The following is a 26,358-nucleotide window of genomic DNA, read 5'->3' on the forward strand; positions in this document are numbered from 1 at the left end:
TGGTATTTAACGCATGTGTCTAAGTGTGTAAGAACTTAGGAGCACAGGAAGTCGAACGAAAGACGCAGCTAGTAAAAAGAACGGCATGAGAGATAGCTGACGGGCTCGGTGCGTCCGAGGGAAGAGGTGCTGCAGAAGAGTACGTGGACGGACGAGAAGGATGTGTGCGACATTTCTAAGGGATGAGAAGCCAGAGTGGAAGACTGCTCGAAGGTCGAAAGTTAGGTTCTGGTGTGTCCTATTACGGATGGCCGAGATTATCCAAGCGAGTGGAACCAGACTGGAAGACCCGGACCAATGTGAGCTGAATCAAAAGGGAAGAACTGGACCAAAAAGTCGACTGGAAGTTGATGTAAGTACCCAAGGTAATTTTGATGCGATCAACCAAGTCAGGTTAGGTCCTGTTAGTATTTAAACCCTGTGTCTAAGTGTGTAGGAACTTAGGAGCACAGGAAGTTGGGAGAAAGATGCAGCTAGCAAGAAGGGTGACACGGGAGAGAGTCAACGGGCTCGGTGTGTCTGAGGTACGAGGTGCTGCAGAAGAGTACGTGGGCGGACAAGAAGGAGGCGTGCGGTGTTTCCAAGGGACGAGAAGTCGGAGCGGAAGTTTGTTTAAAGGTCGGAAGTTGGGTTTGGGTGAACCCTATTTTAGATGGCCGAAATCACCCAAGCAGAGCTGGAGCCGGAGCGAAAGACTCAGACCCAAGCAAGCGGAGCTGGAGCGAAAGAACACGGATTAAATAGTTAACATGATGTTAACTTGGGTCTGAATGCTCCAAGCAAGCTTTTGTCTGGAATGCGACATGGCACATTTTGTTACGACAGGGATAAAAGTTTATCCCCTCCCAGGTACCTGGAACTCTTCCAGGCACCCTGACCAGGGCTATAAATATAGTCATGGTCCCAGAAGCTAAAAAATAATACTTGTGATTGATTCCTATTCAGTTCTGTTATGTAATCTAGTGCTTTAATTGTTGTAAAGAGACTTCTCCACCTGAAGGAGAGTTTAGTGAACGTTCAACTTTCTTGGATTAACAACCCTCTTCGGTTATAACCAAGTAAATCATTTGTGCCTCTTCCTTTCTTTATTTAAGTCTCTTATTTCTTTTATGCAAGTGTTGATTATTATTATGCTGTAAAGCACGAGGAAAGTTCATTTTTCTTTGTAGGGCTATTGACCACCCTCTAGTCAGCCGCCAATGGGGCCAACAGTTGACTTCTGGTCTAGGCGTCCAAAATCCTTTCGGGCGCTGAGAGCAGGTTTTATCTGGAACGCGACGTAGTGCATTTTGTTGAGATAGGAATAAAAGTTTATCTCCCCAGACTCTTGGAACCCTTCCAGGCACTCCGACCAGGGCTATAAATACAACCCTGGTCCCAGAAGATTAGATAGAACATTTGTAATCAATTCCTTTCTTGTTTAGCTTTGTAATTGTGTACTTCAACGTTATAAGAGGCTACTCCACCCAAAGGAGAATCTTAGGGTGCTTTTCAAGATCTTGGATTTGCAATCCCTTAATTGCAAACTAAGTAAATTCGGTGCCTCCTTTTCTTAATTAGTTTCTGAATTCCATTTATGTAAGTGTTACTTTTAATTACGTTGTAAAGCTCGAGAAGGGTTTGTATTTTATTTTTGTAGGGTAGTTGACCCCCCTCTTGTCGGCCGACAAGGGCCCTACATTATTGGTCCGGAAATACAGTAGCACTTTGCTCCAAAACCTCCAAGAACTAGTGGCAAGAATCCTCTTTGAAATCCCCTTTATATGGATGTTGTTTGAGCTAAAAAATGCCTCCCAATCGATTGATTTTATCCCAAATCGATTGTCACATTAGATCCGATTGTTCAAACCTACAGAACAACTATTTTTCACTTGATCAATAGATTAGTGAGTCACTTGAATTGATTACTTAGCCTCCAATTGATTGCCCCAATTGATTCTGAGACCTACTGTTTGCTAAAAATAAGCTAATCAATAAATTGATTGTCGCCCATCGATTACACCAATAGATTCTGAAACCTTCTGTTCTCTTGCGAAAGCACTGTTAATCGATTGGTGATTTCTTCGCCTTTTGTGCTCCCGAAATAAGCTCTCAATCGATTATTTTGGGCCAATTGATTTCCCAACCATAAACCCTGAATCTAAGTTTAGGGTTTACCAATCGATTATCACCTCTCATCAATCGATGGCAACCCTAAATTCAGCCTTTTCAAGGTTGAATTCACATCTTGCTTGGTATATGATTGTCGTCAACCTGCTAGGACTTTCTCTTCTCAACATCCAGTCATCCGTGACCTGTTGAGACTTTCTATTGCCTAATATCTGATCAACCTTGACCTATCGAGACTTTCTCATCAAGTGTCCGATCAACCTTTGACCCACTTGGACTTTCCTCTTGTCAACTTTCTGTTGGACTTTTAATCACTAAGTGTCTAGTTCTACTTGACCCACTTAAACTTTTCCTTGCCAATTTTCCATTGGACTTTTGATCAGCAAGTGCCCATTCTTCTGTGACCCACTTGGACTTTTCCCTTACCAATTTTTCATTGGACTTCCGATCACCAAGTGTCCAATCCTCCATGACCTACTTGGACTTTTGCCTTGCTAACTTCCCATTGAACTTCTGATCACTGTCAAATATCCGGTCAACTTTGACCTACTTGACATCTTACTAACATCGATTAAATCAAACTCGAATCAACTCAAACTTGATCAACCTAGTCAACTTTGACCTAAGATCGATTAAATCAACAATCTCCCCTTTTTGATTTTTGACCATATATTTCAATTAGGCTAATTTATTAACTTAATTTCTTTCTTCTCATGCCAAAGTATGAATGAGAGTTTTCTAACTTAAACCCTACATTCCTCCCTTTGACACACATCAAAAATTTCTTTTAAAATTTTATTCATCTTAACCTTCCAATATCTGAATAGAGGTTTTCTATCTCCCATTGTTTCTAATACTTCACCTTAAGCATTTAACCATTATCCTTCAAGATTTACTCCTTTCTTACCCAAATCATGTCTTTAAGCTAGACCTCCCTCTCAAAATATACTCCATGTTTAACCATTGTACCAATAATGATTTAGAGTTCCTAAAGTTTTAGAAAATCTCAAAATTTAAATCATAAGGTTAAAAATTCAACTTTGAATCTAAAACTTCCTCCTTGATTCCACATTATTCTTCTTTAACTATCTCTTTCTTATTTTCATCATAAAAATTACTCTTAAATACTTATCCAAGCAATTAAGATGATTAGGAATAGTTAAATTAGTTCGACTTAATTAATTAAATTAAACTCATTTCAATCAAAATTAATAGTCATCAATCGATTGATATCAGTTACCAATCGATTGTTACCTGAGCTAATCGATTGGTGTTGGCTACCAATCAATTGATGCATGTGTCAATCAATTGGTAATAGTGGCTAATCAATTGGTGTGCCTGAATTTTCAACTCAATTTTAGACCAAATTTCATAAATTCATAAATAATTCTATGATTCTAAAAAAAATTATAAATTTTCATGTAAATATTACTTATGTCACGTATTATCAGTGAAAAATAGATTTATATGAAAATATATTTTATTTTCAAAGAATGATACAAAATTGAAAACCATTGAAAATTTTAATATTTCACTCTAATTTTTGTATCTAACTAATCTATAGTAATTTCTATTAACAAATAGACTTCATTAAAGTTTTTCAAAATGATTTTGAAATGATTTTTAAAAATAATTCCCAACCATGATCTTTGGACCAAATGCATATATGACTTACACATTAACTTTCTCCATGATTAACTAATACAAAATCTATATATTTTCATGAAACTAAAGCTCATTTTGATACATCAATTGCTTCTTAAACTTAGTTCATCATTATAACATCTCACTTGTTTTTAGTATGTCTCAATGCACAAGTAAGTTGGCCCAATAGTTCTTGTGAGATGTGTGAATTGGTTTTCTTTATACTAAAGGATCATACATTTTTAACTAGACATTTTAAACTTGATCGTCCTACATAGGATGCCAACTAAGGTCTTTATCCTTAATTTCAAAATGGTTTAAAGTTTATGCATGTGAGTATGACATATATCCAATGCATATTTTCAAAAGAAAAACTATCATAACTTAATTATGCATGTATAATAGGACATGTAGCTTTGTTCATGACAATATAAAGGTATAATATGATGTCATGGTATGTGATATAGCACACAAACATGGTTGTTTATAGCATATAGGAAAATACCTAGATTTGTTATCTAAGTTTCAATAACTAATCATTATGTCAAAATCATGATTTGACATAGATGGTCCTATCTTCCTCGAATGTGCCAAAGTCCCAAGTTTGGCACTCTCTTGACTTCTATCTTATGTTGTCAATTTGATTAATATCAATACCTCAAATTTTTATTGGCACATTTTAAATTCTTCATGAGTAAAAATCAACTTCTTATTTTTAAGATGTCTCGATATCTTAAAAATGCTCTTGAATGCCAACTTCACCATAGTTGGGTTAGCTACCCTACCAATTAGGGTTGACATACTTTATACCCATTTAGTGTGAAAAGATCACACTCTTAGGAATCCGATGCATATTGACACTCCTTGGATGCACTAGGTACTCATTAGAGATAATCTCCTTACACTACAACAAAAACTGCAAACGACAACACCCCTACGACAACACCCCTACGACAACGGTTTTAAGAGAAAGCGTTGCGTATTTGCTCAAAGACAACGGTTTTGGCAAAAACCGTTGTCTTTGAACTCCCCATTAAATATAAAAGACAACGGTTTTGGCAAAACTATTGTCATTGAGCAATATTTTTTTTAAAACGACAACACTTTTTACAACGGTTTTATAAACCGTTGTCTTTATCCGCGTTTTTAGCGTCTACAACAATAGTTTTGAAAAAAACCGTTGTAATTGAATTTGGTCATTTTCCCCCCTCACTGTTTTCCTTTCCCTCGCTGTTTTCTTTTCGGCACCGTGTTTTTCCTTCGCGCTCCCGAACCTAGGGCAATTTTCTTTCCCTCTCCTCATACAATCTCTTCACGCCATCCCGTCGACCACTGGATCTTCCTCCACAACGGTGTGCTCTCCTCTCTCTCTCATTCTCACCCTCACTCTTGATTTGTCTACCTTTGCCTCCTAAAGGTTCGAGATGAGCCATGTCCTTGGTGCGCTCCTTGCATCTTCCCCTCTTCTGGCACAAGCCTGGACCCGCTGCCTGCGTGCCAATGCAGGTAACGCCAACTTCGTCATTGACAGGAGCGATGATGCGGTCTTCATCACCTTCTCCGGGACGCAAGCCATCGCTTCGTCGTCTGGCATTGGCAGAGGGTTCTTCGAACCTGTTTCCCTATATAGCAACACACACGACATCTTCGCACCGCTGGGAAGAGGCGAGGAGGATGACGGCGGGAAGCCGCAGCCCATGCTCCTCCAGGCCAGTGCCCTCCGCTTGTTTATGAGCTTGTACCACACCTCCGAGTTCCAGGTATGCGCTCGATCTTTTTTTTCCTTCGATTAGGGTTTCCTCTGCTTCAGATTCAATCGAATTAGGGTCATTTTTTTAAAAAATAATTCACCAAATCGTCTTAATCGTATCATTAATTGAATATGGCGATCATTTTCCACGAGATTTGTTCCTCTAGTTTTTCTTAATGACTTCTTAGATCAGAGAAGAACATGAAAACATACGTCTATTTTGCATGTAAGCAAGCTTCTTCTGCAGGGTCTATAGCAGACTGCAAAGGCATCAGGATTTTAGCCATGGCATCCTTGTTTATTGTTGTTTCTGTTCATGTCTATAGAACTACAGCAGAGTCGGAGATGCATATTTCTACATTATATGCTTCAAGAAGACTGCCCATTTTCTAACAAAGAGAGTCAACAAGTTTCAGTCAAAATAGGCTAATTTTTCCATGCCTGGAGAAGGCAGCAGAATCTTTGATGTCCAAGTAAGTTTGATCTGCTTTCCATCATAAAATTAGCATGTGACCTCTTCTATACTCCTTTTGTTGTTTAGTCAGTATTAAGATAAGAAGTTCTTATTTTAAATCATTAATTAGTATTAGGATGGCGCCGAAGCCGCAAGACTACGAGTTGCTGAATGAGAATGTGAAGAAAGTTGCATATGCTATCAAAGGGGAGCTTTACCTGCGGGCTTCGGAGTTGCAGAAGGAGGGGAAGAAGGTTATGATGCTTTCTCATACTCAATTTTCGTTGATTGTGCCACAACATGATTTGAGTTAAATAGAATAAATTTTATTGAAAGAGACTCTTATTTCAATTCCTGAAAGATCTGACTTTGATTGTTTTTTTTCCATTCTTGTTATCTGGTTGAAGATATCTTCCTGGGTTATTTAGCACTGTATATGTTTGCTTTATTGCTTGTATCAAGATATGAAGTGCACATATGCCTTTGATTCTTTTTATTGTTAGCTTGTTGGGATGCCACTTGTGAGATTAAAATTTGAGGTTATAATACTGCACTCCCCTTGTGATTTATTCTTAAGAAACAAGATACAAGTTGGACTTACTTTCCATGAGATTGGTTTTTTTGTTGTTTGCAGATTATTTTCACAAATGTCGGGAACCCTCATGCTCTCGGATAGAAGCCATTAACATTTCCCCGTCAGGTTTCCATTTTCTCTTTATTCTTTCTTAAAAACTACTTGTATCAAAGTGTTGATCATTCTTCTCTATTGCTTGACTTAAGGAACTCAGTGAGAAAAAATCATCTTCACAAGTCAAAAATTCCTTGTACATGGAGCAATTTCTCCTTCTCTGTGCTCCCTGAGATAAAGAGACATTTTCCATTAGATTTCTCTTTTTAATGGTGTAATTTTTTACCTATACTATTCTCCAGGTGGTAGCATTGTGCCAAGCTCCATTTCTATTGGATGACCTTAATGTCGGGCTTTTATTCCCAGCAGATGTCATTGCAAGAGCTAAACATTATCTTTCATTGAATTCGGGTGGTTTAGGTATTCACATATTCCTACAATTTTCAACTCGCAGTCTACTTAAACCTTTTCCTTTTTGATGCAGTCTGTTTCTCAAGCTAAACTGCTTTGCAACTTGTTTCCTCTTGTTAACGGTGATCTGGAAAAGAAATGTATTCTGTACTTGTTTGTGCAATTGTAACCCAAGCAATTTTTATGTTGACCTTTTCATAACATTTGTGTCATATTCCAGTTTTTAGTTGTATCTTTATATGTAACAAACCCAAAACATCATCTGCAGGCCTTGTTATTTTTTTCATGTTGATGAGTAAATATTGTTTTAGTCATTCTGATAAGAATCTCAACTTTCTTTCGAGCAATCAGGTGCATATAGTGATTCTCGAGGACTTCCTGGAATTAGGAAAGAATTTGCAGAGTTCATTGAAAAATCTATGCATGAGTTGGACTTTTTTATTTCTTCTTCTAACTCTTGACATTTTGTATGGCCGATAAGTCATTTGCAAGGGATGTTCAATCGAACTATCAGATTATTAGAAGCAGGTATCGAGCCAATGTAAGTCCATTTGCATGTCTAAATATCATTTTGTTTATCATTCAGCCACCATATTTTATTATCATCTTTTTTATGCCAGATATGTATTTGACGGGCAACCTCCAGAGTTGAAGAAACAAGAACTTGCCATAAGGCTAGTCTTTACAGTTTTGTCATTGTCCCCCTCCTTTTTTTTTGTTGCAAGATAATGATAATCTTTAAGCTTATTTTATTCTTTAGATATTTAAAGAGGAAAGATGCAACTAACGATCTGAACACAACAATTGACGTCATTGCTTGTGCATAACAAGTACCTTTATTGGGACTCCTTAGTGTGCTAGAATTTCTTTTGCTGTCTTGGTTACATTTGTTGTTTGCAGACTGGTGATTTGGAGGGAATTGAAAAGTACAGCAAAAGGACTGTCAAGGTAATCTTTGATATTGCTATTTTATTGGAAATTACCATGAGGATCTTATTGATTATGATGGAATCAACATAAAGTTAGCATGCTGATTATCTGTTTTCTTCATATGTAACATAGAGTTTCTTTAAATATATTTTGAACTTTCAAATTACTTTCTTGAAGAATTTGATTCCAGTAGATGACTGTAGAGTTTTTTCACAGGTAACCAAGCAACATAATGAAGATTGTAAACGTCTCTTAAGACTAATGGGTGTGCCTACTATTGAGGTAAACTAGTCCACTTTCACTTATTGAATTCTTTATCCTTGCTACTGTAGGATCGAAAAGAATTTAGATATCTCCACAATTACATGATATTGTCCACTTTGGGCCTAATCCCTCATGGTTTTGCTCTTGGGCTCTCCCCAAAAGGCCTCATGTCAATGGAGATATCTTTCTCTTATAAACCCATGATCTTTTCCATGTGTTTTCAATATGGGACTATGTTTGCAACCTTGCAACCCCAACAATCCCCCCCTCAAACAAAGGACCATGGGCTTCCCACGTCCGATCCTTGACCCACCAGGTCTTCCTGCCCCTCGGTCTACCCGACCTACTAGGACTTCCTGCCCCTCGGTCTACCCGACCTACTAGGACTTCCTTGCCTAGCCGCAACTAGGACTTCCTGCCCCTCGGTCCACCCGACCTACTAGGACTTCCTGCCTGGTGTCTGGTCCTCTTAATCCGAACATAGGAGCCCCCACTTTCTTTGTTCGAGGTTAATATTGTACTCACATGGTTCAATTAGACCATAGCTCTTGTGCATAGTCGGTGGTTAAACCTTCTGGCAGTCCGGGCTCTGATACCACTTGTAGGACCATTAGATTCGATAGAGGGGGGGTGAATATCGATTCGAAAAAGACGAGTAAAAATACGCAGCGGAAAAGTAAATGAACACAGTTGTTTTTTACTTCGTTCGGAGCCTGTGACGACTCCTACTCGAAGGCCCGTGGTCCTTGACCACTTTCGTTGGGCAATCACTAGCAATTCGAATATAATTACAAAGTGAGTACAGGAAATGCTAATGAAACAAAGTAATATCGACAAAGAAATTAATTAAAAACCTAAGGAGCACTTTGTCGGAGCTTTGTCAGCGCCGCAGGAACGTAGAGCAGTAGGACCAGCAGTAGAAGAGTTCTCATATTGATGATTGATTCTGAAGCTCCTGCCTGGGGCTTCTTTTATCTTCCGGGCGCCTGGAATGTGACGTAGCTGCTCAAACCGTGATGCTCCACGTGGCGACGACTCGACTGGATATAATTTGCCTTCCGGGCGCCCGGACCTCCGAGCGCCCGGACCACCTTGTTCCAGAAAACTCCCTTTTCCTGCAAAACAAAGTTAGTCCGAGGCAATATATAACCTGCAACATAGATTGTTAGTGTTGGTGCAACCTTAGGTCAAGGTTGACCTGGTTGACCCGACTCGAGGTGACTTGACTCGAGTTGTATTTTTATGTTTGACTTGGGAAGATTGTCGGTGCAACCTTAGGTCAAGGTTGACCTAGTTGAGTTGCATGTTGATGTTTGACACTCGTGAGAGAGTTCTATTCTTGATGTGAGACAAGAATAGATGGTTGGGAGATTATTGGTGCAACCCTATGTCAAGGTTGACCTGGTTGACCTGAAAAGTCCAAGTATGGAGACTTGGCACTGGAAAAGTCCAAGCAGGGAGCTTGGCACGCGAAAAGTCCAAGTATGGAGACTTGGCACTGGAGAAGTCCAAGCAGGGAGCTTGGCACGGGAAAAGTCCAAGCAGGGAGCTTGGCACGAGGGAAAGTCCTAACTGGGATGTTAGGCAGTTGGAAAGTCCTGGTGAGTGAAGTCAGGCAGTGGGAAAGTCCTAACTAGAATGTTAGGCAGTTGGAAAGTCCTGGTGAGTGAAGCCAGGCAGTGGGAAAGTCCAACTGGGATGTTAGGCAGTTGGAAAGTCCTGGTAAGTGAAGCCAGGCAGTGAGAAAGTCCTAACTGGGATGTTAGGCAGTGTGGAAATCCTGGTGAGTGAAGCCAGGTGGAAAGTCCTGGTGAGTGAAGCCGGGCAAGGGAAAATCCAGATAGATCAAGGGTGATCGGACATCTGGTGTTGAGAAGTCCAAGTGAGTGAAGCTTGGCATATGGAGTCGGAGAGGGCTCGGTAGCTCGTTCTCCGAATTAGGTTAGAGAGGGCACTCTAAACCTAGGAGTTGGATCGGTCTGCAGAATGATCCAGTGATACTCAGTGGAATCTGATCGATCAGTGTTTCCTGATCGGTCTGGTGATCGATCAGATTCCACTCAGTAGCATTCTGTGGAGTTCCTGATCGGTCCCCAGACCGATCAGGCGACGATCAGAAGTGAAAAAAGAAGCTCCTGATCGGTCCAGGGACCGATCAGGTGTATGCCTGATCGGTCTCCACGACCGATCAGGATGTTTCCTGATCGGTCCATGGACCGATCAGGGACGGAACAGAAGCGAAGGCTTCTTCCCTGATCGGTCTGCAGACCGATCAGGGTTCTAGCCGTTGTGACGTAACGGCTAGTTTCTTCGCTGTTTCTTCTTCGCAGGTATAAGGAGACGAGGGCATCTTCTGTGCAGACTTCTCTTTTTTTTCCTCCTTAGAACTTCTGTTCTGCTGCTGAAGTTTTAGCTTCGACTGAGCTTTGTTGAGCTCACTTCCGAAGCCCCGCGTGAGCTTCTTTCGGCTGAGCTGCTTGTTGGCATTCGTCCGTGAAGTTGTTGCTTCCAGGACTTCAGTCGACGACAAGAAGGCAAGCTTGTATTGTTACATTCATTGTATTTACTTCTTGTATTCCTTGTATTCTATCTTGCTGTTGCGAGTTATTGTGGCGAGGTTTCTCCACACACAAGGAGTATCTATTAGCCGGGTTTCCGGGGATTCATCCACCGACGGATTGGTAGGCTTCGTCCACCTTACGGACACGCCGAGGAGTAGGAGTTCATCTCCGAACCTCGTTATATGGTTTGTCTTTCTTCTCCTGTTTTCTTTCTACGTTGTATTTTCCGCTGCACTAACCTAATCGTAGGAAGAAACGAGAAAGATTGGGGTCGGCTATTCACACCCCCCTCTCTAGCCGAGTACGAACGATCCTAACAGTTAGCACATTTTATAATAGTATGAATTAGCACAAATAGTATGACTTAGATTCCGTCTTTCCGAGACCGAAATCTAGTCACGATCTCGACTTAGACATCCGAAATGGATCTAAGCCGGATCGACGCCTAATGTTCCCTTCCCGGGAACGCGTCCTCGCAGTCACTCCCCTCCAGTGACTTACCTCACTTACCTGCCAGACGTCCGGTCAGCCCGTCGACCCGTCTGGACTTCTCGCCAAGCGTCCGGTCAGCCCGTCGACCCGCTTAGACTTCTCGCCAGCTATCCGGTCAGCCCGTCGACCTAGCTGGACTTCTCGCCAAGCGTCCGGTCAGCCCGTCGACCCGCTTGGACTTCTCGCCAGCTATCCGGTCATCCCGTCGACCTAGCTGGACTTCGTGCCAGACATCCGGTCAGCCCGTCGACATGTCTGGACTTCTCCTGCACACTCGATCAAAGTGTCAGACAACAACAAAACTAACTTAACCTATTTGTCATTCATCAAAACCTGGGTTAAACCGTTAGTGCTACCCGCACCAACAGCTACAAGAATTTGAACTAACAATGACACAATTTTACTTTCTCTTGCAAACATTTCCTAAAGTTGCATGCAATTGCTTAATATACAAGTATTGTATCTCTAGTTTTAGAAGCTAAACTCATCTTTCTGATCTAAAGGCACCCTGTGAAGCAGAAGCTCAATGCGCAGCTCTTTGCAAAAGTGACAAGGTAAAATGATGCAATGTAACACATTATATTTTATTTTTTTAACTTTAATATCCTAAACTTATTTGTTTGTTATCAATCTCTAGGTGTTTGCGGTTGCCTTAGAAAACATGGATACTTTAACTTTTGGGGTACCAAGGTTTCTCCATCATTTAATGGATCCTAGTTCCAAAAAAATCTCTGTGATGGAATTTGACGTTTCAAAGGTATATTTATTCTGCTTATTGCTAATTGAATTACTGTATTTATTCTCATCCTTATTTTTCAAGTTCTTGAAGAGCTAAGACTCACTATGGATCAGTTCATTGATTTGTGTATTCTCTCTGGATGTGATTATTGTGATAACATTAAAGATAAACTTTCTTATGAGATATTGTACATTCAACAAGTTTAACATACAAGGCTAGTACTCTACTGCTTACTGTTTACGAAATTTGATAACTAATGTTCATTCAAATCTCTAGTATGATAATGCTTGTGTGGTTGAATATGGTGTCAGTGCTACAACTGTTCCATGTCTATGTTACTTGGACTTGATATAGTTCAACATGAGTATGATCGCAATCTCTGACATGGCTATTTTTACAAATTGTACATGTGTTCAATAGGATTAGTGATTGTTCACTCTTAGTGTCACTGTTTGAGTGTCATTATCCAATTATCTATATCCAACGCAGATTTGGGCAGTTATGTCATGCTTTGGAAATTTCCATTTTTTTTTACATGTTTGGTTGAAGGAAAAAAAACTCTGTTTCTACATTTGATGTTCCATGAAATAAATTATACACATACCTTTGCCCAATACCTCATTCTAACATTTGATGTTACATGACGCTTATTTAGTTGTTTCTGCATTATGCAAGGACTGACGGTTAAATTATATTTTGTGAATACCAGAGTTCTTTTCCTTTCAGACACAACCTTGATATTCCTCTTCCAATGTGTTACTCATGAATGCAGCTGATTGAGAGAGGATTTATTATTATTATTATTAGAACCATATTTCGATAAGGCTCCTTGAGTCACATGGAGTACATTAGTTGGAAGAGTTTCTCCATTTCTTCTAGCAGTGGCTAACAGTTCTGCAACATGTACAAATAGATACTCAAAGATTATGTTCAAGGGTAGTCATAAGTTTGAGTCAATGTAAAACTTGATGAAGTTGCAAAAAATCCTCTTTAAACCAGTCATTAGTTGAAAACGTAAGAGAAGGAGGAAAATTTGCAATTGTCTATTTTTTTCCCTAACTAGATAAAAGTAGTTTTTTAGTTGCTCTTATTCTTTGGTAATCATATTTATAGTAATTTTGACTATAACCACCTCAAACATGCAACTTCGAGTATAAAATGGCCTGTTTCCTTGTATTGCTTATTTTCCAAGAATTCATGTTGTCATGTAGACTATAATATGGAATTATGGAATTTTATAAGTTTTGTTGAATTTTTCTTTTGCAGGTCGGGCAATTCGTGAGACTTGAGTTTTTTTGATGCAAGAAGTGAGCTTTGTTAGGATGTAGCTTGCCTTGCTAATTTGTAAATTAAAAGCGCGCCATATGGAGAACAACAAATGAAAAACATGTGATTTAATGTATATGGAGAACAATAATGGAAAACATGTGTATTTTGATGAGTAACAACTCATTTTGTATATTTTTGTATATGTGTGGCTACAAGATGAATTATATATGGATGTTTATTTTAGATTTAATGTAGTAAATATTTAGTTTTGTATTGGTGGTTTGTTTATAGTAAAATAAGATTGGTTGTTTGGTATTAATGAATATTAAAGACAACAGTTAAAAATGTTGTAAAAACTATGTAAACCACAACGATTTTTTTTTGAAAAAAGTGATAAAAGATAACGGTTTTATCCGTTGTAAAATATATTAAAATTGTTGTAAAAAAAAGCAAAACGAGTAAATATTATCTACCACAACAGTTTATATCTGTTGTAAAAAGAGTCTACTACAATGGTTTATTTCTGTTGTTGAAATTAGCTACCACAACGGTTTTAAACCGTTGTCGTATCCTTCGTAGCTAAATTTTGAGCATATATACAACAACGGATAAAAATCGTTGTCAAATGTCTACAAAGACAACGGATTCAAAACCGTTGTCGTAGGGCAATACATTCTACAACGCCCTCAGTTACAACGATTTTTTGACCCTACGACAACGGATAATATCCGTTGTCGTTTGCAGTTTTTGTTGTAGTGTTAGATACCTTCTTAATGACTCTCCTAGACTTCTTAGAAGCTTTAGTCATGCTAGTCTCTCCAAAGTCAATCCTAGGAACAACCTCCCTTATAACCTTAACTTGATTCCCAGTCCTAGGGTTAGTTCCATAGTTATATGATACTCTATGGTATGAGGTCATGTTTTCTTTGGACTTAGGATTGTATCTCAAACCTTTCTTGTCCTTAGAAGATATTTGTCTACCTAAGACTAGATCTTGTGTCTTTTACCCTTTAAACATATGTTACATCTTGCTAAGGGTCTTCTCTAGCTTGTTAAGTCTTGATCTCAAGACTTGATTTTCAATCCTTAAATTTATTTCTTCATGACTGTCTTGGACATTTTTCTTTCTAGGCATATATCTAAGTTGCTTAAGGTTCTTGATTAAATTATTTCTTCCTATCCTTAGATAGAGTTGTTCTAGCATGATATGATTTATAATTTTCTTTAGAATTATCATGTTTTCTATTTTCATGGTAATAAATACTAAAATCATAAAACTTATTTCTAGCATGGTTATTATCATGATATAAAGAAATATCATTAACTAATAGTACCTTAGTTTTGCTCTTAAAAGATCCCCCTTAATTTGATCTTCCTCCCTTGTTCAAACTTGAAGACCTCCTCTTTGTACATTTCTTTTGATAATGTCCTTTTTGATAACACAAAAAGTACACAATATGCCCCCTTGTCCTTTTGTATCATGGAGCTAGCTTTTCTTGGTTTCTCCTTCACCTTGGGTGATACTTCTTCATTAATTTAGGGCACTTACTCTTGTAGTGTCATTTTTCCTTACCCTCGAAGCAATGTGATTTTTATTTTTAGCAATCAAAATTGTTATACCTTCTCTAGTAAAGGTAACACATTCTTCTTCTTTGGTTTCTAATGTAAATACTTCTTTGTGTTCCGATGTCAATGACCCATACTCCCCCTCAATCTTTGAGGTGAATACTTCTTTAACTTCCTCTTCAGATATTGAATACTTCTTAACTTCCGCGTTCTCTTGTTCTTAATCTAAAGAGTCTCACTCTTTGGACTTGTCTTCACTTTGCATTGAGATTGGATCTTTATTGAGCTTGGCCAAACTTACGCTATAACTCCTTGGCATCTTGGCGTGCACCTATCTTGCATAAGATATTATTAGAGAATAAATTAATCAAAATTTTAGTTACCTTATCATGAACCTCGGATCTCTTTGCTTCTCGGTCCATTTACTCTTCCAAAGAGGTTCTCCCTTTTTTCTTTAGGAGTTTCAAATCCTTCCATTAGAGCAAATCATTGCTCTATATCTATCATCAAGAAATTCTTTATTCTTAATTTTCAAATATCGAAGCCTCCTAATACAAAGGGTGGAGGTGTTTGGATATTATATCCAAATTCATCCAAAAGCTCCATTGTGAAGTTGAGCTCCTCAGATAATTAGTCCTTTGACTTGTTGATATCAAGGACTCAAAATCTTAACTTCTTATTCTTTCCCTAGCTCAAGCTTCTTTCGGCAATTAGTCCGATGAAGAATGGTCTCGTTCTAATACCACTTGTTAAGATTCGTGTGAACTAAAGGGGGAGGGTGAATAGCTCTGATCGCTTTGTCTCAATCTTGTACTTTTCATTTGGATACGCAATGAAAACCTTAATTCAAACTCGACTTCACATGTACAACACTTGGATTTTACTTGGTACCACCTCCTTAAGGTGAGTAATCCAAGGTTCACTCCTCGCTCACAACTTCTACTAATAATTTCCTCCTTCTCAGAAATCTTCTGAAGGCGAAGAAGTCTTTTACAAGCTTAAGCACAAGAATACAACAAGAAACGAGAATGCAAAGACAAATGAAATAAAAAATGACTTTACATTCAAAACCTTACTTTTCTTAATCTTTTGTTGCTTGTAAATGCCTCTTGTCGGTTTGGAAATACAACAACACTTTGCTCCAAAACCCCCAAGAATCGACAATGAGAATCCTCCTGGAAATCCCTTTTATATGAATGCTGTTCAAGTTAAAAAAAAAATGTCTCGTAATCGATTGGTCTTAGCCCCCATCAATTGTCACGTCAGATCTAACCATTCAAAACTATAAAACGACTATTTTTTGCCTGACCAATCAATTGGTAAGCCACACCAATCGATTGCTTAGCCTCTAATCAATTCCAAGACCTGCTATTCACTAAGAATAAGTTGATCAATCAATCGATTGTTGCCAATTGATTCCGAAATCTTCTGTTCTCTCGAGAAAGTACTCCCAATAAATTGGTGATGTCAATTGATTGTCCCAACCAATTTTGTCACTTTCTGTGCTCTCGAAATAAGCTTCCAATCGATTGCCTCAATCGATTGCTTTGGGCTAATCGATTACACCAATCGATTACCCAACCCTAAATCCTGAATCTGAGTTTAGGGTTTACCAATCAATTGTCACCTCTTGTCAATCGACGGTAACCCTAAATTCAGCCTTTTCAAGGCTGAATTCACGTCTTACTTGGTATTCGATTGAGCTCAACCTGCCAAGACTTGTATGCTCAACATTCAATCATCTGTGACTTGTTGAGACTTTTTGTTGTCCAATATCTGATCAACCTTGATCTATCATGACTTTCTCACTAAGTGTCCAGTCAATTTTTGATCCACTTGGACTTTCCTCTTACCAATTTTTTATGGGACTTTTGATTATCAAGTGTCTGATCCTCCTTGACTTACTTAAACTTTCTTTTACCAACTTCCTGTTGGATTTTTTATCACCAAGTATCTGGTCCTATGTGATCCACTTGGACTTATTCCTTGTCAATGTCAACTTCCTATTAGACTTTCGATCACCAAGTGTCCGGTTATCGATGACGACCCACTTGAATTTTGCTCTTACCAGCTTCCGTTGGACTTCCAATGATCGTCTAATATCTGATCAACCTTAACTTACTTGACATCTTACTAATATATTAGTCAAATATTAAAATCTAAACTCGAGTCAACTCAAACTTATAACTTGATCAACTTTGGCTCGAGATCAATTATACCAATAAGAACTTCCTTACCATTTATATGATTACAACTTGGCATGCTTCAAGCAAATCGAGACCATTATTGGTGAAAGCCCCTCACAATCCCTACTAGCCAAAGACTCCTAACAGTCCGTACTGACACAACTCCTCATCCCTAGATCCAACAACTCTAGGGTGTCCTACCGTGATCATATATTAAAAGGGTTAGTAGTGGTAAAGGAAGTCTCTAATTCTCTGTAGCTCTTTTTCTCTCTATGGGCGGTCCTGAGAAAAACTAGGCCCGGGGCAAAATTATAGATTGGTCCATTTGGGCCCTCCCTCTTGCATTAACTTAAAAAATCAAATATATATTAAAATAATTAATTATATATCATAATCAAAGTAATCAAAATATGTAATTAAAGAAACTATATATTAAAGAACATTTTACAGGATTTCTCGAAATAACTTATTCAACAATTAATATTATTTAAAATGCACTCTTCTTACATTTTTTGAAGCAAAGTCATCAATTATATCGTCATATGGGATATCCTCCAATATGTCTTTTTCCATGCAAAGGATCGCTAAGTCATTCAATCTCTATTGACTCATTATAGTTCTCAAATAAGATTTCAATAATTTTAACTTTGAAAAGCTCCTTTTAGCTGATACTGCAGTCACAGGAATAGTCAGTAAAATTTGATAAGCAACCATGACCATAAGAAAAATATCCATTTTCAAAGCAAACTCTAAAATTTTAATGGTCGCCCAAGATTTATTTGTGTCATATGCTTCCAGAGGTAGCATCTCTTGCAACATTCGTAATTCCAAAAGTAGATCATATGCATCAATATCAAACAGATCATCCTTTTTTAGAGCAGATTCAAGATTCATACAACATTTCTCAAATCATCTTCATCCAATGCCATTAACTGTTCTCCATCGAACAAGAATCCAAACATCTCTTCAAAAGTATTCAATTGTTCAAACCAACTCCTCAACTCCATAAGAGCAATATCTACCACAACAAGAAAATAATCAGTCCTAAAGCATTCTTCAGCTTTTTGTGGTTCTCTTTCAGTATTAGCAATCTCATCAAATTATCTTTTTCTAGAAATTTGTCGTCACTCAAGAAATACAGGATCAACTCCTATATTGGAAGCAATTTCTTTAGCAGAATTTATGGCAGATGCAAATCCTTTGTCCCTATAATTCTCAAAAAAAAAAAAACAAGCTCTTTCAATTGTTTCATTACAACATCAATTCGCATCGTTTCAGATTGTAAGAATTTACTGACCGAGTTTATGTTGTAGAGAATATCATACCAAATTACCAAGCTTAACAAAAATTCAAAGCTGCTAAGTTCATGTGTTGCTAACAATCTAGCATCCCTTGATAATCTTGCATCATTAGTTAAATCAGCTACCTTAAGTAAAGCTTCTCTGATTTGCCCAACTTGTGATTTAATGGATTTAACACTTTCGATATGACTTTCCCGCCTTGTGGTGCACAATGACTTAAGTGTCAAATTATCCAAACAATCAAGTAAAATACTCCAACGTTTTGTAGAATTGGAGAACACTGTATACATGCATTGACATGATCCAAAAAAAAATGTTACTTTAACACAAGATTTTACCATATTACAAATCACCAAATTAAGACAATGACTACCACATGGCATGTAAAAGGCTCTCGGATTTATATCAAATAATCTTTTCTGAACGCCTTGGTGTTTTCCTTTCATATTAGAACCATTATCATAACCTTGTCCTCTAATATTATCAATATCAAGGCCAAGAGAGTGTAATGCGTCACACAATTCATTGAAAAGACTCAATCCACTCGTGTTTCCAACATTCAGAAATTCTATAAAGTACTCCTCAATTTTTACAGGAATACATGACACATCAACACACCATATTATTAAAGTCATTTGTTCCTTGTGGCTTGCATCAGAAGTACAATCAAGTATCACCGAATAATACTTTGCTTTCTTGACCTTTTCAATGATTACACTTTTCACTTTTAATGACATATTTGTTATCAACTCATTTTGAATTTTATGACTGAGGTAATGATGATGAATTTCTTTTCCTTTAATGAGTTGAAGATGTTCTTGCATTATAGGATCAAACTCGGCAATCATCTCAATCAAGCCAAAGAAATTACCTTTTGAACCATCTTCCAAGTTTTCATTCTTTCCACTGAATGCCAGGATATTTTTAGCCAAGCATTTTACCACTGCTACAATTCTTGTCAGAACCCCTCCCCAACGGTATATTTCATTTTTAATCTGTGCCTGCAGTTCTTTATCAATTGTTTCATTTTTCCTTAATCTCACCTGTAACTCCACCATGGATCTTAAATTAGCAAGATGTTCACGACATTGTTCGTGTTCTCTAAGTTTCTCATTTAGATGTTTCCAATCTCTAGATCCCTCTTTTGCTAATTGACTTCGTGATTGCAATGTTTTGAAAAGCTTACGACAAAACAAAATACTTTACCCAACTCTTTTGAATAAACTAGCCATTTTCTTCCATGATTTGTTTTGTTTGAAAGCACTCTATTATAATGTTTTGAGGAAAAATGTCTACCAAATTCATCATGAGGGTATTCAAAATTAACTTCTCTAATTGGGCCTTTTTCAACGAGTAAATCCCTCATTTTTGTATCAAGGTCATCCCAAACTCTTGGATAAAATTTATTTAGAGAAAGATCTATGTTTCCATCTTCCTCATTATTATTTTTGTCTTGATCCATATCTTTAGTATTTACAATATACACATCTTCTATTTGTTCTTCAGAATGATTTGCTGGTGTGCTCTGATTATTTAAATCATCAATCAAATTTTCTTGCTTTGTTTTTTTTCCTTCAAAATAAATTTATCCATAGAACCTTTCATTGATTGAGTCATCTTCTCTTATGTTGTTTTTTTTTCCTTTTAGCACTTCCGGAGGAGTATTTTCTAGGCATCATTTTTCTTTAAATTTTGGTACACCGAGTACAAACACAATAAGATAAAAGTGATAATTTAATTTCTGATATAACACAGAAACAAAAAATGAAATAAATCATGTTTTGCTAAGAAATTTTAACACAAATAAAACTTAAAAGCAAGAGTAATCATGCAATTTCTAAAAATGACTAACAGAAAAAAAAAACATGTATGAACCTATAACACATATTATCATTCATAGAGAATTGAAATATGCAATACAAACAATACAATCCGATCGAAAATAATAGAACTGTGTTATCTACTGATATAGCACAGATCCAAAACAATAGAAAAAACAATAGTAACCATGCAACATATATTGATGATAACAAACAAAAAGACTATTGGAGATGAAGAATAAGACAACAAAATCCACTATACCTTCCTCGTTACAGATCCCTTGACAATTTCAATCCAGTTGTTCTTTTTCGATCAAGATGATCCAATACTAAATATTTTTGGGTCCAATTTTACCTAAATCAATAGCCAAACCAAATAAACAGGAAATGATGATGATCAAAGTAAGCAATACAACTTCAAAGTTCAAAGATTATATAGGCTAGAGCCGTGCCTACATCTGTATTTGGAAAGACACAGATGTTGACGCCACTGTATAAAAGTCCAAGTTATTTTTTTTATATTAAATGGTTTGAAAATATTAACATATTTTTGAACTATCCGGGGGAAAAAAATCAAAGTGTACTGATCGAGGAAACACACATCAAAAGAAAAAAGGGAAATCTTTTTTAAATAAATCCATCATTTTTTCACTTTAGGGCTTTCAGAGAACATTGGATCAAAAAATTATTAGGAAAAGCATTAGAATATCAAAATGTCACATAAAAGATGTGATGAGAAATATGCAGAAGAAGAAAAGTAGTCTTTATATTTAAGACTCCGGACATTAACTATCAAAAACCGAAGGAGAAGATCAGAATTCAGAAGAACAAGGCTAAGCTTTGAAATACCACAAGTAAGTCCTTAAACGAAAAACCAAAAAAAAAAAAAGGAAGAAGAGGAAGAAATCAAAGTGAAGGTGCAGTGATTTACCACATGTCGTCGCGCCATCGTGGGGCTTCGGAGATTGGTAGCGAGGACAATGAGGGAGGGCACAACAAGAGGGAGGGCGCGGCAAGAGGGAGGGTGACTAGGCAAGAGAGGGCTAGGGAGAGAGGGAGGGCGAGAGAGCTTCGCTTCGGGCCTTCGACGAGGAGGGAGAGGGCTAGGGCGAGAGGCTTTCAATTCGGCGAGGAGAATTCAATGAGGAACTAAAATTATATTTTTATTATAATATATTAAATAAATTATGATACTCCACCCAAAGTGGGGCCCTGGGTAGGTGCCTTGCCTGCCCTCCACAAGGGCCGCCTGTTCTCTCTCCAATCCATTTTCTCACCTAATCTCTCTTTTAAAAATTGACTTAAGCATTAGAGGGGCTTTATTGTTTAGCGATGCCCCTTTAACACTTGTTGATCTATCTAAATTCATTCACATTGTTGGGGGAGGCACTTGCAACTGAAGTATCCAACAAGGGGATGGATTTCCGCCGCATCAAAAAAGGAACATTTATATATATATTGGACGATGATAATTCACACTTCAGTAGGATGATCCAAAAGGGAAAGCAACAGTACGCACATTCAAATTTGCATGTTGCTCATCAAAAAGACCATTTACCACTGAGAAACAAGGAAAAAAAAACAAAAAGCATTTTTGTATCTCAAGTAATGCTTTCCTATGAATTTCACAGTTAAAAGACAACCACAAGCCATGATCAAACTAAATAAAAGAAAGCAACCGCGGTTGACTTATTTTCACAGCTAGCCGACAGCCATGGGCCACAGAGGCGACTCCATATAATAAAGTTCTATGCCATAAAGCTTATTGGCAATGTGAAAGCTAACTTCAAGTCGAAGACAAAAGGCAACTTCCCTTGTCAAATACGTTTGGTCTTGCCATATTTTCCTTCACTTGGACCTATCAACAGTTTGCCTCACGCAAATAGAATAGAAAGATTTTGTTGACTTGTAAGTTCTATCCCAACTCATTTGTTTGTAATAGCTAGCATTGTGTCACTTACGTTGTTGCAAGTCAATTCTTGAGATGGAGCTTATGCCATTGGCCTTGATTCCTTTCCCATTGATTTGAGTTGTATATGGCAATTGTCGTTCTCACTCAAAAAAAAGTTGACATGACGATGGATAAAGAGGAATATGTACTCTTGGACTTTTAATTAGTGATGAAGGAATTTAGATGACACATATTAAGTTAACTAGTTGAATCTTAATAGGAGAAATAGAAGAATTTGGGTCTGGATTTGAACAAGTGGGCTTTCAGATAATCCAGCCCATTTGAAGTTATGCTTGATAAAAAATGGGTCACATCGAGCTAAGCATGGTCCAACCCGGCCCATGTGTTAAGCAAGGTAGCAAGTAAGGGTTCCTACCTAAGCCTATCAATTCAATGTAATATTTTATATGAAGTCATGAGTGGGTATTACTTCTTGGTGTAGGGGAAGCAGCTTCGGTATGCATTGTTTGTGTGCGTGCGCATCACTCCAGCTGCTGTCGCTAGATCCAAAACCAGATTGCGAGATCCAATTACCACACCCAAAGCTCCAGCCCAGTCGTGCGCGAGATCCAACTATATATCGCGCCACTAATTGATAATTCAGGTAACTCCTTAGCCATCGAAGGTGGCGAAAAGTCAAAGTAATATGATTTCTTCTACTCGATTCACGAGAAAACATCATCAGCAGGCGACACTCAAAGAGACTACGAATGATTCGTGGGAGGTGGAGGTGGTGGCGGTGGTGCGATCGAGTGGCAACCACCACATGCAATTCTTAATGCTTGCCACCACATGCAGTTCTTAATGCAAGCAATTAATCTACGTCTGCGTGCGCCGTAGATCGAATGAAATCCAATTCCCAGATCATGCCTCCTCAATATATATCCCATATCATTCCGGCGCTATATGTGTATATATATATAGAGAGACCGCCTCCGGCCTCCCGACCTCCCATCGCCATGGCTGGAACGATGAGCAGGCTACTCCTGTTCCTGCTCGCATCAGCTTTCGCCATGGCGGATGATCCTTACCGCTACTTCACTTGGACCGTTACCTACGGCACCATTTCTCCACTCGGCGTCCCCCAACAGGTCACTATGCACTTACACTACCACTGCTTGCTCGATCTTCTTGTCGTTGCTAAATTGGTAGTGGCTGGCAGGGCATCTTCGTCAACGGCCAGTTCCCTGGCCCCCGACTGGATTGCACCACCAATGACAACATCATCATCAACGTCATCAACCAGATCGACGAGCCTCTGCTCTTGACATGGTACTAAAAATAGCTTCGGATTTGGACTTCAATGGCGAGGGAAACTAAAGAATCGAGGACGGGTTGCAATGTGTGCAGGAATGGGATCAAGCAGAGGAAGAATTCATGGCAGGATGGTGTTTTGGGGACCAACTGCCCCATCCCTCCCAAGGGAAACTACACCTACAAGTTTCAGACCAAGGATCAAATTGGCACCTTCACCTACTTCCCCTCCACCGGAATGCACAGGGCCGCCGGCGGCTTCGGCGCCTTGAACGTCCATCAGCGGACGCTCATCCCTGTCCCCTACGCCCCGCCTGCCGGCGACTTCAGCTTGCTCGTCGGCGACTGGTACAAATCAAGCCACAAGGTACGCAGAGCCGCGTTTGACTGTAAATATCAACAGGATAGGAGATTGATCAAGTCGAGTGTGCATTAGGCATTACGGAAGACTTTGGATTCTGGAAGCCCTCTTCCCTTCCCGCACGGCCTGCTCATCAACGGAGTAGAAAAAGGAAGCACCTTCGCCGGAGATCAAGGTGCCGTAGTTAGTCTCCCCTGCTTTCAAATTCCTCTGTTTTTGTACTGAACACTACTGCTTTCTTCAGGGAAGACCTACCTCTTTAGGATCTCCAACGTGGGGTTCGAGACGTCGATCAACTTCAGAATCCAGAATCACAAGCTGAAGCTCGTCGAGATCGAAGGATCTCACACGCTTCAGAATCTCTACGATTCGCTGGACATCCACGTCGGCCAATCCTTGTCTGTGTTGGTAACGCTTGATCAAACGCCCAGTGACTACTACATCGTCGCTTCCACGCGCTTCACGAGGAAGGTCCTCACCTCCTCCGGCGTCTTGCACTACAGCAACTCCAACTCCGGCCTCTCCGGTGCCATCCCCGCCGGCCCTGCTACCGGTGCGCATTGGTCTATGTTACAAGCCAGAACCTTCAGGTGAGCTGGAACTCGATCTCGGTGCGAAATTTGTCGTGGTCTAATCCTTAATCGCTGTCGGTTAAAGATGGAACCTGACGGCGAACGCGGCGAGGCCAAATCCTCAGGGAACGTACCACTACGGCAACATAACGAGATCAAAGTCCATTAGTGTGGCCAATTCAGCTCCGGTGATAAACGGCAAGATTCGGTACGCCGTGAATGGCGTATCCTTCGTGCTGCCCGACACGCCTCTCAAGTTAGCAGACTACTTCAACATCAGCGGAGTCTTCACCTGGGACGACGTTACTACACCGATGGGCACGCCGGTGCTCCGCTTCAATCTGCACGACTTCATCGAAGTCGTCTTCCAGAACACCGAGAAGACGATCCAAACCTGGCATCTCGACGGCTACGACTTCTGGGTCGTAGGGTGAGTTCAGTATCCTGATTTCACTTGCATCGGCGGCGTTTTCTTCATTGAGTGTTTTGCAGATACGGGTCCGGTGAGTGGAGTGAAAATCTGAGGAGAAGATACAACTTGGTGGATGCCGTCGCAAGGCACACCGTTCAAGTAAGGATGAGAAGAATGCACTACTGTGTGATACAGAAGTTCGGCAATGTGACAATTGTTGAATGTGTTTGCGATTTGCAGGTTTATCCGAATTCATGGTCGGCGATCTTGGCGTCCTTGGACAACGAAGGGATGTGGAATCTGCGATCTGCTATGTGGGCGAGGCAGTACCTGGGGCAGCAGCTGTACGTGAGAGTGTGGACGCCTGAGAAGAGCTATTTCAATGAATATGCCATCCCTCAAAATGCTCTCTTGTGTGGGAAGGCGTCTGGCTTCCATGTGTAGTTGATAACGAGTAACTGTCACGAAAGGGTGACTAAGTGGATCAATTTGGACTCTTTTCTTTTGCTTTACTGAGCATGCATTATTGTTGTTTCTTTTAAGTGTTTTTTTTTTACAGGGATAAGAAATATTGTTTCGTGCATTTTTAAGAAAATGGCAATTTGGAACTAATGATTAGGGCTTATATTCTTGATCAATTAATTGAACTCTGGTGTCACACTCCTTGATTTCTTCTCTTTTCAAGCTTTATTGTATTTTATCTTATGAAAAGCTTATAATGGGTTTCTCTAGCTTCCTTCAAAAAAAAGTTCGATAAGATGAAAAGCTTTTGGAAGTGATTCGGTTTTAATTAACATTGCTGACTTGTTAGCAAGTGCTAAAGTGTTAATAGTAGGAAAAATTGTTATTCTCCCGTAACTTTCTAGTCATTCATCGCAATGAGGAGGCCTAAATTCTCAATGGATAGCAATGAATCTTAGCAAAAGCAATGTGGAGAAAATGCCGAGGAAGAGGAAGAGGAAGAGGAAGAGGAAAGTAATGTGCTTCAATTACTAATACTGACAAAGTTTAAGGACTTCGGAGGAGTTAAGAGGAAAAGAAAGGGTAATTTTAGCAAATCACTGTTTAGGGCTTTAAAAGAGGGGAGGAAGCATTGTGGAAAAGGGGGTTTTTTCGTGTCTTCTCCACCGCCTCACACAGCAAGGGTGTTTTTGGAGGTGACGGCCATCTCTTCCTGCTCCATGCCACCGCGACCTCGGACAGATGAGGTCGTCGCCGTCACTGCCTTCTCCCTCGTCGCCGGCGAGCCACCACTCCCCTGCTCTACTTTCCCTCTCCTCTCGCTGGCAAAGGCCTCTAGCCGCCACCTCCTCTCTTCTCCATGCCACTGTGACCAAGGAGACGGGCGCCTCCGAGCCACCTTCTTCCTCCCCACGCCAATGACGCCAGATTCGCATCTCCACCGCCGCTAAACACGCATGGTCGTCTCCCCTCCCCGTGCCGACGACATCGACGTTGCTCCTCTCCACTCCCTCTCTCCTCTTAGCCCTAGTTGTCGAACCCGCCGCCAATGTTATAGCTCGCTGCCACGCCCCTTTCTCCCTTGCAGCCCCAGCCACTGGATCAGTTGTCATCGCCATAGTCGCTTCCAACGACCGTCGTCACCCTCCAGGCCGTCGATAGCCAAGCTCCGCCTCCGTCTCCCTCTTTTCCAACATCCACAGTCGCCTACCAGCGGTTTCCT

General features: G+C 39.5%; 2 protein-coding genes and 2 long non-coding RNA genes across 5 annotated transcripts in view; 3 read left to right on the plus strand and 1 right to left on the minus strand.

The window, feature by feature from the left end:
* The window catches only part of LOC122047463 (cationic amino acid transporter 1-like), a 30,408-nt gene extending 9,160 nt beyond the window's left edge, over positions 1–21,248 (minus strand). For both annotated transcript variants that reach the window (XM_042608792.1, XM_042608791.1), the window contains exons 1-2: positions 21,056–21,248; positions 20,387–20,479 (exon numbers count right to left, since the gene is read on the minus strand). The gene's annotated coding sequence lies outside the window, so the exon portion shown is untranslated. The remainder of the gene's footprint in view (positions 1–20,386; positions 20,480–21,055) is intronic.
* Positions 6,145–7,630, plus strand: LOC122047466. Its single transcript, XR_006130543.1, has 5 exons — positions 6,145–6,211; positions 6,592–6,657; positions 6,888–7,005; positions 7,348–7,524; positions 7,617–7,630. It is a non-coding gene; the product is annotated as an uncharacterized LOC122047466 (long non-coding RNA).
* LOC122047467 lies at positions 7,893–11,806 on the plus strand. Its single transcript, XR_006130544.1, has 3 exons — positions 7,893–7,944; positions 8,143–8,208; positions 11,747–11,806. It is a non-coding gene; the product is annotated as an uncharacterized LOC122047467 (long non-coding RNA).
* Positions 21,249–22,862: 1,614 nt separating the features above from the next.
* Positions 22,863–25,299, plus strand: LOC122047465 (L-ascorbate oxidase homolog). The gene is made up of 8 exons (XM_042608793.1): positions 22,863–23,166; positions 23,238–23,347; positions 23,426–23,696; positions 23,766–23,865; positions 23,935–24,280; positions 24,348–24,692; positions 24,755–24,833; positions 24,915–25,299. Exons 1-8 carry the CDS (start codon positions 22,921–22,923, stop codon positions 25,116–25,118), a joined length of 1,701 nt encoding a protein of 566 aa, XP_042464727.1. The 5' UTR covers positions 22,863–22,920; the 3' UTR covers positions 25,119–25,299.
* Positions 25,300–26,358: the final 1,059 nt, after the last annotated feature.

The sequence above is a fragment of the Zingiber officinale genome, chromosome 2B (genome assembly GCF_018446385.1).
Source record: "Zingiber officinale cultivar Zhangliang chromosome 2B, Zo_v1.1, whole genome shotgun sequence".
NCBI classification, from domain to species: Eukaryota; Viridiplantae; Streptophyta; class Magnoliopsida; order Zingiberales; family Zingiberaceae; genus Zingiber; species Zingiber officinale.

What these genes read in the sequence shown, in the direction of transcription:
- LOC122047465 (XM_042608793.1), top strand. Translation starts at nt 22,921, where the DNA reads ATGAAATCCAATTCCCAGATCATGCCTCCTCAATATATATCCCATATC. An exon ending in CACCTTCGCCGGAGATCAAG is followed by an intron (nt 23,866 to 23,934) that starts GTGCCGTAGTTA and finishes TGCTTTCTTCAG; the next exon opens with GGAAGACCTACCTCTTTAGG. An exon ending in TTACAAGCCAGAACCTTCAG is followed by an intron (nt 24,281 to 24,347) that starts GTGAGCTGGAAC and finishes TGTCGGTTAAAG; the next exon opens with ATGGAACCTGACGGCGAACG.